The sequence below is a fragment of the Halichoeres trimaculatus genome, unplaced genomic scaffold, assembly GCF_033239565.1.
Source record: "Halichoeres trimaculatus isolate MK-OKI-2021-1 unplaced genomic scaffold, fHalTri1.1 fHalTri1_scaffold_5, whole genome shotgun sequence".
NCBI classification, from domain to species: domain Eukaryota; kingdom Metazoa; phylum Chordata; class Actinopteri; order Labriformes; family Labridae; genus Halichoeres; species Halichoeres trimaculatus.
In genome coordinates, this window is record NW_027437183.1 from 2,861,432 (window position 1) to 2,873,071 (window position 11,640).

General features: G+C 39.7%; 1 protein-coding gene across 1 annotated transcript; it reads right to left on the bottom strand.

The window, feature by feature from the left end:
- Positions 1–273: 273 nt before the first annotated feature.
- On the bottom strand, positions 274–7,318 carry LOC141790024 (uncharacterized). Its single transcript, XM_074669653.1, has 8 exons — positions 6,603–7,318; positions 4,722–4,990; positions 4,492–4,645; positions 4,166–4,412; positions 2,415–2,515; positions 2,111–2,261; positions 512–666; positions 274–373 (listed from the first exon to the last, which is right to left on the bottom strand). The coding sequence occupies exons 1-8, from the start codon at positions 6,683–6,685 to the stop codon at positions 274–276; spliced, it is 1,260 nt and encodes a 419-aa protein (XP_074525754.1). The 5' UTR covers positions 6,686–7,318.
- Positions 7,319–11,640: the final 4,322 nt, after the last annotated feature.

Below are 11,640 nucleotides of genomic sequence, written 5' to 3' on the forward strand. Positions count from 1 at the left end.
ACATCATATTGTCTCTTTTGATAAAAATCTGTCTGAACATCAAATAAACATCGTCCTGAGAGAAATCCAGCACTTCCAAACTCAAACTGTCCTCATATCCTTTGTATTAAGAGTTTATGAATCCAAATCAGAGCAAAAAGAGACAGAAATCAGTTGCAGATACACCCTGTAGCTATAAACACTCATGTGACTCAGTGCTGCCCCCTGCAGACAGGACTCTGTAGGTTTAAAGAGGAATAACACCTGCTGAGGAGAGGACGCTGAGTGCCGGTGTCAGGGTTTCCAGGTGGGTCTGGGTATGAGGCCGAAGTCTCCAGGTCTGAAGCGGGCCAACAGGAACAGAGGATCTGTGGCGAGGTTCTGGGCCTCCGCTCTGTGGAGGCAGAAGAGGAGGTTTACTTAGTGAAGAGGCAGACCAGCTGTGACCTTTGACCCTGGCTGAGTGAAGCTCTGAGCAGCTGATCAGAGGTGATTCAGCTCACAGAGGATCCAGAGGAGACTGGTCCAGTACCTCTCTGACCCTGGCTCTGAGGTCTGAGGTTTTGGTGCTCCACTCCTCGTCTCGATGGAGTCTCTGAGGGTGGACTCTTCTGCCTCTGGGAGGTTTCTCTCCAGGATCTTCAGCAGATCCTGATTCAGCAGAGTCCTCACAGCTTCCCCTGGAGCCTGCAGAGAACAGAGACCACCAGCTCAGAGCTAAAGACGTGGTTTTTATGTGTGAAATGATCTTTTTTTAGTTTCTGTCCTGTGGGAGGCAGAAACTGTCTCTATCAGTGATGTCCTGATCTGATACACTGATCAGAGTTGGCGCCTGATATGGCTGTTTTTGGAGGATTGGATAGCATCAGATTTTGTTACATGATCAGGTCTAATCCAATTTTTCAGCACTGTCACATTTAACGACTGCTGTAAATTTAAACCGTGTTGCAAACATGTCAGCTGTGTGGGACGACTTCTCTTTGGGAGGCAACGATAGTAAAACAGCGTCTGGCAACATTTGTAAAGTGAGTGTTCCTCAAGGAGGTACCAACAGGGTTCACTTTAATACATCAAATATGATTTTTCACCTCCAACAGAATAACATAACGAATGTATCAGAGAAAGGGATCAGCATCGACAAAACATTTCATGAAAAAATCAGTCAGAAGTCAAAAAATTTGTATCAGGACATCCCTAAATTCCAGGTTTCAGAGGGGGTTACTAGGGCTGAGAAAAAAAAAACGTTATAAGACACATCAGGATTTTGAGTTAGTATCAAAATCATTATTCTTTGTCAAAAAAACATTTTTTTTTCTAATTCAAATTCTTCATTTCAGTCTTTGTTTATAAACTGGATTTGAAAAAAGTTCCACTTTTCTCCAGCAGGGGGCGAAATGCTTCACTCTGACTCACAAGATGTGCATCATTAAACTTTTTCCCATGGTCTGGTGTTAAAACAGCAAACTAAAAATCGTAAATATAGCAGAATTGTAGTTTAAATGGAATCGGCACCCCAAATATCGTAATAGAATCGAATCGCAAGATTAGCCTATCGTCCCAACTCTAATCCATACTTTACTTGAGCAATTATTTTTAGCCAACCTTTTACTTTTACTCCTTCCATTCTCAGGCAAATATCTAGAGATATACCGATCCAGCTTTTCTAGTCTCGATACCGATACCTGGACTTTGGGTATGGACTGATACTAATCCTGATCCAATACCAGTGTTAAATAATAACCTAAGTGCTCTACTGGGGAATAAGACTGGTAATGTTTTGAGTACAAGAGTACAGAGTACATGAGTTCATATGGAATTACTGAGGTTAATATTTATTTAAACTAAACTTTGACACTTCTACTTAAGTAAAAGTCTTGAGTTGACGATTCAACCTCTACAGAAGTCTTTTTAACCCTGGTATATTTACTTCTACTTGAGTGATGAATGTGAATACTTTGACACCTTTGCCTAAAAGAAAGCTGAGGTCAAACTGTTGGTCTCACACAGTCTGATATTTTAACCCGTGGAGTTGCCCCCTGCTGGACGTTTTCGAAGTGCAGCTTTTCTTTGTAACCAGAGTCTACGTTGATGTTTTCGTCTCCTCCTCAGTCTGTGTCTGAAGCGTCCGTACCTCCAGGATGTGTCTGAGGACAATGACTGCTTTCTTCACGTCATTCTCTAGCACCGCCTGTCTCGTCTTCTCCTCCTGTAGCGCTGCATTCAGCTGAGCCGCCATTTTGGTTTTCTGACAGTTCTCCTCCACTGCTGAGTTGAGCTGTTTTCTGAAAGGTTAGAGTTTCAGATTCACTGACTGACAGGTTACTGGATGCTGAGAGCCATCAGCAGACCCTGTTCTGCTGTAGACCCGAGGGATCTTTGATGGCGTCCGTTGAGGCTGCTTTGAGGTGGTCAGCAGAGACAGGTGAAACCTTTACCTGAGCTTGTCCGTCTGAGCCACGAGGTCCTCATGGACTCTGACCTGGTTCTTAATCTTCTTCTGCAGCCACTCGGTCATCTCCGTCAGCTTCTCTGTTTCCTGAGGAAAGAAGAGGCTGAGTGAGCGGAGGCTTTGAGTTTATTTTGCTGTCGGTGTGTGAGCTGGACTGGGGACACGAGAGCAGGTCCTGGTTTTTAAGAGGAGCATATTTCCCTCTCCCCGTGTTACACTCATTCAACACTGACAGAGAGAGTCTGTTTCAGACCTTAACAAGCTTTAGCCTCAGATTTGATGTTTCATCATGATTTACAAAAACAAAAAGAATCCAGGCTCCAAAATTACCGTAAACCAGGTATATAAGCCCCACTTCTAAAACCTGTTTTTATCTTAAAACTGCTGAGTCTCATACACGGGTGCCATTTATTTACCAGTATTAAGCAGCTGAGCGAGGTATTGAGATGTGGTGTGGTATTTTGTCCAGGAGATGGCGCTCTAAGCCGAAGCTTCATCATGGTGACGCGGCATCATGACAGTCAGCGCTGCCACAACCCTCACAGACACGCTACTGTGCGGAGCTAGTGCTGTATGAAGTCGATCATTATGTTGAAAATAAATAACAGTAAAACTGGACAGAGGTTTTCTGGCATAGAGACGTGTTAGGGAAGTTTCATGGACATGTTTTTAGTGCAGTTAAATGTCTGACGGACAAATTACTTTAACGATCTAGGTCGAGAGCTGGTCTGAGTTTACATTTGAAGTGATGACAGGTGATGTTTTGTTTTTTTTCTTCAAATGTTGCATCAGACATGTCTGAAAACACTTGACGTTATCCACCAAGCATATTGTCATTGTCAACACTTAAGTCCGACTTTAATGTTATACTCCCTTTCAGCAGACTGTCTGCTACAATTTGGTGTCAGTTGCAGGTTTGTACGATAATTTGTTTCCTGACAGTGTTGAAAATGATGATGACCCAGTTCATATTTCATATTCCAGATTTTAGTATCCAGAATATTGCCAGGATCTGGATCCTACTTTTACATCTGTCAGAAATGATGGTGAACTTGTCTTCTATTGTTTTGCAAAGCAATCCAACCATGTATGGTGGAGTTATGTATATACACATATGGGGAAAACGGCCCTATCTCACAATGATTAAAAATATTTTTTTAAAAATCCTGGATCCAGACGGTGATCCGGATCACCTCCAAAATTCAATCACTTCTTCCTTATCCCATTCTGAACATTTCCTGATAATTTCATCAAGATGTGTTCTTCACAGACAGAAAAACTCTCCCAAACACATAACCTCCTTGGCGGGGATAGTTAGTCTATAAGCTCCATGAGCTGCGTCTGAAATACTGGTGTGACATATATTCTGGATTTTACAGTAATCTAAAAAATCCTGACATTAAAAGTGACCAGCCTGGATATAATTTGCTAAATCTGCCCCTGATTTTGAAAGTATATTCTCCCTGCAAACTGTTAGTCAAGGTTATTCTGCCTGTTACACATTTGTATTTATGGTGTTAGGTCAATGTTTTTTATCATCAAACACATGCTAACATGCTAACTCAGACTCCTCCTGAAAGCCACCTCTCTGTGATAGATGCTGGGTGGTTGATTTATTCCTGGTCTTAACTTTAACATTTTAAAGAGCTGTGATCATTTCACTGCAGACTCCAGCTCAGAGGTTAAATCCAGACTCTCCTGACACCACGTGATGACGCATCTGAAAGCTGTTTTTACCGTCTCTACGGTGGATATACTCTCCTCCAGCCCAGCAGCAGCTGCCTTCAGCTCCCCTATCTCTAGGAGCAGCTTGGACCGTTTTGTGTCAATGGCGGTGCGCTCCTCCCTCTGATGCTGGATCCTGTTCACCACCTCCACCGTCTGCTGCTCCATCTCCTTCATCTCAGCCATCTCCTCCTGGACAATCTCTGAGATCTTCGTGTCAGACAACAGTCTGAGTTTTTCTCTCCTCTCATGGATCATGCTGTGGTCAGAGGAGACAGGAGGTTAAGGACGGACGTTTGCAGGTCCCTTCATGTGTCCTGCAGCCTGTCAGACTTCACCTGTCCATCTCGGACTCGATGTCCCGCTTCAGACCCTCGACGGCGGTTTTATGCTCCGCTTCCTTGCTGCGCAGCTTCTCCTTCAGAGGCTCAAAGCCGCACAGCTGCTGCTCCAGCTGCTCCTTCTGCAGACGCTGCTCCTCAAACCGAGCATCTGACGGAGGAAATGTTTGAACCATCTTTTCATCTGCAGGGACTTCAACAGCTACTGTGGATGATTTTAATCTCACCCTGCTCCCTGATCTGTGCTCTCAGCTCGTCCACCTGCTCCTGCAGCTCCTTCAGCTCCAGGCTCTGCTGCAGCTTCAGCTCCTCCAGGGTCTGCTCGGTGACCTGCTGCTGAGTCTCCAGCTTCACGGCCAGCTCCTCCACCTCCTTCTCTTTCTCAGCCACGACGCGTTCCAGGAACCCACGGTCACTATCGGCGTCTTCCAGCGCCTTGCACTGGATGACCAGGTTCTTGTTCTGCTTCTCCAACTCGTCACATCTCAGCTGAAACCTGCAGGATGGAGAAAAACAGTCTCTGGATCATGTTGATACAGGTTTAACTTTGAGGTTTGAGGATGCAGTGACAAACTGTGTTCATAGAGAGGGGTTTTAGAAGTTTTTTCTAAGTTTATACGGTAATCTCCACTACAGAGTCATGACATTTTCAGTTTAACACTTGATGTTTTGTATTTGGACTATTTTTAACAGAAATATTAGGGCTGGGATGATACGCTTTTCTCCCAGTTTGATTGTTATTACGAGTTTTTAAAACCGTGATTCTTCGATATTTCAGATTTTTATGATTTTTAGTTTGTTTTTTCACCACCAGACCATGTGAAAAACTTAAATGCTGAGTCTACAGACTGTATCACAAGCCATCAGTTTTTAAGTTTAATGGTGATTCTATAATTAGGGTTACATTACATGTACATGGGATATGCTTATCAATTTTACTACACATTAATTTCAAGCAATGACCAATTTTTACAGTGGATCTTGAGTGAAATTAAATTTTTATTTAATACAGAAAATTAACAAGTTCCATCATTTATTCAGCTAAAGCCTGGCTCACACTACAGGATTCTCGCCCCGATTTAACCCCGATTCGGTCCTACAGACAATCGGGTAAGAAATCTGGTCGGGGATTTTTTAAATTTTCAATATATTTGCAAATATTAAAAAGATAGTAAACTAAGTAATATCATAGTTCATAAATTTGCAAAAGTTGGGATATTTCAGTAAGATTGCTATTTAAAAAAAAAAAATTAAATACAAAAGAAAAAGAAAAAAATGGCTGAAATTTCAAAACTGTTAAATATTTTAAAAAAAAAATTAAAAACTGTCTCTTAACAAATTTGCTCTTTTCTAAATTATTTTAATTTTGGGGAAAAATGCAGATATTGGAAAAAGTGAAATTTAAAAAAAATTGTAAAAAGTCTGCAAAAAAAAAGAATTTCAAAAAAATTGCAAAAAGTTGAAAAAAAATAAATAAATAACTAATAAGACAAATAATTAATACATAATTAAATAATAAATTAATATCTGTATTTCACCGATGTTTTCTCAAATCCACAGGGAGCCACAGCAAAGGAGTCTCAACTTTTGTCAATAACACAGTTGACAAAATTAGACTCCGAAATCTTTTTTGTAACTTTAATATTTGAGAATATATTGAGCTTAAGAGAGCTTAAGCTTATTAACTGATGATTTAAGTACATGTGGTCCTCTATAGTGAATGTTTTGGTATGTGACGTGTCAACAAGGAGCGTTTTGATTGGTCGGATGTGTACTCCTCACAAGCGAAGCTAAAAGTCCTGATGCTACGATACAACTATATTTCCTCCCACTACTAATAAATATAGAATATGAATGATTTACCCATCATTAAAATCTGATTTCAACAACACTGAATAAAACAACCCAACTTCCTTAGCCTAAGGTTAGCGACTAGCTTCGATATTAATCGCAAATGTGAACATATTTGCGATTAAATGTCGAAGCTAGTCGTAAATATGAACATATGAAACATTATGGATTTCAATTAACATAGTTTTAGCGAAATATTCACCCCAACAAACAACAAACGGCTGTTTAACGTTAGCATCATGCTAGCATGTTCTTACCTTTCTAACTTCTCATCCAGGTGCCGAATCTGCGTCAAATACAGAGACTTCTCTCTTTCGTCGGAACAGATTTCATCAGCCATGCTGATCAGTTAGACTTCAAAAAAATATATTTTAAATCTTTATGATCGATATTTTCTGTGTTAATACTCTTTTAGTTTGTATTAAATGTTGTAAATTAAACAAAAACACCACCAACGTCTCTCAGACTAACGGCTGATGTTGCTATGGAATGCTGCCTTCATGGACACTCGGAAATTCCACACTTCTAACAAGAACGTCAAGTTTCCGCTGTGTTGTTGCTTAAAAATGAGCTCTAGTTATAAAACAAAAGGACCTGACCTGACTTCTGCAGGATGCTGAGTTTGAGAGGAGGTTATGTGAAGATTAAATGTGTTTTAATCTGAATCAGTCCGCTCGTTCATGTCTCGCCTGAGGATTTCTTAGTCATATAACCAACAAACACATCACCAAACTCACGCAACCCTCTGAATTCCTGTACCTGCAGACAGGTGTTCCCTCAGACTGTGGCTGCCAGATCCCCCACAGCTCCACAAACAGAGCTAATATCAGATACTTCTGTTTAATTACAGCTCATGTGAGAATCTTTAGCTGCTTATGAAACACAGTGGGTTTAATGGGATAATGATGCCTCTGTGTGACCTACAAATAGAAATCAGACCATCAGAAGAGGAGCTTACTTCTATATTTGTGTTCATTTTTTTATGCATCTTCGTCAGCCTGGTGTCAGACCTGGAGATTGTAAGCATGCATGCTGCAGAAGCATCCTCTGTTCACATATTTGAGGTGGCAGGATGATTTTTTCCAACTTTTATTCTTAGACACGACTATAATTCTGAGCAGTATAAAAGTTATTGTGCATAAAACCTGCTTTTTAAAGTGAAATCATGCATTTGCTCCACATACAGTCTAGTTATTGACATGTCAGAGCCTCTGCTGGAGAAATGTTTGGTAAGTGACCTGACTGAGAGTTCATCCTGAGTTCACTCAGCCCAGCTCCAACCTGTGTGAGGATACCTTCAGGTACAATCAGTCATTTTCATAACTGAGGTTTCTCCTCTGCACACTGTCATAACCTGTGAGCCGTCCCGCACGCTACCTCCATCTCCACCTCCCACAAATATTCATCTCGCCTGAGGCCAGCGTACTGTACCTCTGCTGTCTCTGTGCTACCGTCTGTTTTCTTTGGATGTATTTATGTCCTTCAACCCGCATCCACCCAGCAGAGCTTAGCCCGGGAGGATGAGGCCTCTAAAACGGGAATAATGTGCCCTTTGCACGAATAGGAGACATGAGCTGGAGGACCACAGCAGTTTGTGGTGAAATGAGTGGGTGTGGAGGGAATGAAGTGGAGACAGAAATAAGTTTTCACTTAAGAAGAAACAAAACTTGAATCCTGAGATGAACCAGAGACGCTTTCATCAAACGTTTTCATGCAACAATCACACAAACACGGTTTCCAGCTCATTATTTTCTCACAAAACCTTTTACCAGCATCACGACATGTTTGACCTTTAATTTGGACACACAAGTTACTAAACCCTTTGGTATTTAGAGTTTCACCGTTTTTTATAAATTGTCTGGAGTTATTCTTGGTCTGTTTGAGATGAGAAATAACCTGTCTGCCCATGTTTCCTTTGGATACTCCCAAAACATCACTGAACTCTGATCTTTCTGAACCAGCGTACACAAAATAAGATAATACAACCTGACTCCAGCAGCGTGTGTTTGACGTCATGTCTGGACTCCAGAGATTTCCTCTGTTGGAAATATCTGTCCAACAGGAAGGTTGTATACCTGTTTTCAGGTCAACCAGTGGGCAGAAGGGTCTGGAGGGGCATCCTGAACCTCTGGTCTCAGATAAACTGGATGAATCACAACAGAAGTGTTAATCAGATGTTTTGTTTGTTTGTCAACGAACAAGATGGCACAAAGTACGTTCACCAAAACAAGAACCAAAAACTGTACTTTCAGCATTTACTGGTAACACAGATGTGTTTCTTTGTACCTCCAGTCTTGAAATGTGAGGCATACACTGGAAAAACTGAAATTTTAACACGTGTTTTTGTCTTATTTTCAATAGAAAATGTCTTTTTAGACTTAATATGAGCAAAATTCACCTGACCAGTCCAGAAAAATGTCTTGTTTCAAGTTGTTTAAGGACAAAAATGACATCTGAATTTCTTGTTAGTTAAAAAGACATTAGTTCTAGGACGTTATTCTAGTTTTGAGCAAATTTTTATTCAGATTATTCTTGTTCCATTGACTTTTTTTTTTTACTTGCTACAAGAAATTTAGACCTCATTTATTGTCTTTAATTATCTTGAAACAAGACATTTTCTTAGACTGACCAGTTGAATGTGGCTCATATCATGTATGATAAGACATTTTTTATTTAAATAAGACTGAAACTCTTGATAAGACCTTGGTTTTTGCAGTAATTGCTCAAGTCTTGAGAAGTGCAGTTCCTGGAGTGTCCACTAGAGGCTGAATGCAAAAACAGCAGAAACCACATACACACCTATTCAAAAAGATGATCTTTACGGTAGGAATAAACGCGTTTACAGCCTGGTTCAAAACATATTTTGGGTCTGAATAGATCTTTTTTTATTAGCACACACTCTTCAGATGGTAATTCTGTTATAGTTTTTATTTTTGAAGGTATTAAATGCCCATAAAAGGGTGTGTCTTTCTGATATAATCATGATAATGATAATAATAATTATTTGCATAATTTAATTATTATATTATTTATTCCATAATTATGACTAAATAATAATAATAATAATAATAATAATAATAATAATAATAATAATAATAATAATAATAATAATAATAATAATAATAATTGTATTTTTATTTTATAATTTTTATTTTTCAAGGGGTTCATTTTTTATTTTATTTTATTTTATTTTATTCTATTTTTTTTTTTTTTATTATTCAATTAATATTGTCTCAATGCACTGCTTTCCATTACATACTGTGTTGTTCCAATTCCTTTAAGGGTACCAGCAGGATCATTTCCAGGGTTAAAAATCTGTTTGTTTGTTGTATTTAAGTCTGGGGAAAGAATTGTTAATAGTTGATTATCTCCAAACCTTTGGCTGCTGTTATCTCATCTGATAGAAATCTGGAAACCTTAAACTTCATGTGTGTAATGCTGAAAACTGCTGCAGGGCTTTGTGTTGAAGTTGCAGCAGCAACAGATCAACAGAGCATGAAGTTCTGCCGGCTGCAGGCGGAGCAGGGAGGAGTCGTGCTCCAAAATAGCTCCTCAGATGAAGCTATTATCTTAGCAGTATGCAAATCTGACAGCTGTTTGTTTTCCCTGGTTGTCAGGGCGGCCTGTGATCAAAGCTGCAGACCGAGCAGGTATTTCTCTGATATAACACCTCAGACATCCACTCCTCCTCCTCCTGAGGGTCTCAGAGGGCGTGGGAGCTGCAGGAATGCAGAAAGAATAGATTTAATGCTGCTAAAACAGACAGTATGGATGATATTGAACATCCTGTCCTGCAATCTGGACACAAACAGCAGAGGTAGATATAACAGCCTCAAAGTTCAAAGCTGCTCATGGTTAAAACTGATGGACTCGTTCACTAAATGAGGATTAATCAGTCCTGAATCATCCAGGTTTGACAGATTACCTCCTTTTATTACCGGTGTTTGCCGTTCCTGTCATCTTTCCTCCACCTTTCCTGAAGAATTAACAGCCCATCAGTCATCAGTTGTCGTAGCAACAGGAAGACAAACATGAAGTCAGCCTCCTCTGATCCACCTCCACCTGTAATTATCCTCATTAGACTCCAGATTAGACGCTAAGCTGTGAAAACAAATATCTTTATCCTATTAAAAACACTGATCTGTTTTTAGAAAGCAATCACCAACTCAAATTAGAGCTTTTAGAGTTTGAGGAGGTCTGAACACGTGAGACCTCCTCACAGGGAGACCAACATGGGAGTCGCCTGAACAGAATCCGTGCAGGTTAAAATCTCTGCTGGACTTAAAGAAAATGATTTAAAAAGAAAAAGTTTAACCTAGTGCTTTCAATTTCTTAAACTAATATGTGTAATAAAACTAAGTTTTGTTGCTTCTAACATGATTTAGTTTTAGTTTCTTGCAGCTGACAGTCCAACTACAGCATGCACTCAAATTACCGTATTTACCTGAATATATGCAACTTTGAATTCTCATGAAGTGAATAAAATAACTGTAGTTGTCTTGTTTCTTATCAGGGGTCGTCTTTTTTAATACTTGTTTACAAACACAAGTGGCAAATATTGGCACCACCAGAGCTGACCCAAGGCATAAGCGAGCTAACAGCCACTAGGGGGCCTAAGCAGATCCAACGAACAAAGTAAAAATATATATATTTTTAATTTTTTGCATGTATGTGTGTTGATTTCTATATGATTAATTATATATTACTGTACAAAACACAACTTTATGTCATCAGAGTGCTGCTGATGATGTAAGCCTAGTGATCCTTTCTGTCTAAATCATCAAAGCTCCACTGCACCGCTAATGTGAGCCTCCTGCTGTGCAGTGGGCTCTGTGCATCCAAAGTGCAGGCAGTTCAAGGCAAAACAAGGGAAAACTTGCCCTTCAAGGAAGAGGAAGAGGAGAAAAAAGTCTAGATAAAGGGATGTTTCTGTGTACAAGAGAAAATGGTCTTTTAATCAGCCAGTTATATAGCTTAGTATTCATGCTAACCTCTTTGTATTTAAAGGGGCTGTGAGGAGTTTAAAAGTAATCTTGTAAAAGTCTCCCTTCTAGATATCTGCCTGATCCTAATCCACACTTTAAAATGAGATTATCAACATCAATTTAACTGGTTACAAGTTATTTTAAAATGCTACATCTTAACTTCCAGTTCGGGTCGTCCAGGACCAGATTGATCTATGCTACATCTAGGTCTCTATGACAACACCACACTAGCTGACGAAGTTTAGCAGAGAGAAGAGAAAAACAAACAAACAAACAAAAAAACTAAAAACGATTTCTGTGATTAATTTTG

Coding starts and splice junctions, on each gene's coding strand:
- LOC141790024 (XM_074669653.1), bottom strand. CDS start 6,685: ATGGCTGATGAAATCTGTTCCGACGAAAGAGAGAAGTCTCTGTATTTG. Junction 2,262..2,414: donor GCTCAGACGGACAAGCTCAG/GTAAAGGTTTCA, acceptor CTAACCTTTCAG/AAAACAGCTCAACTCAGCAG. Junction 374..511: donor TCAGAGCCAGGGTCAGAGAG/GTACTGGACCAG, acceptor CTGCCTCCACAG/AGCGGAGGCCCAGAACCTCG.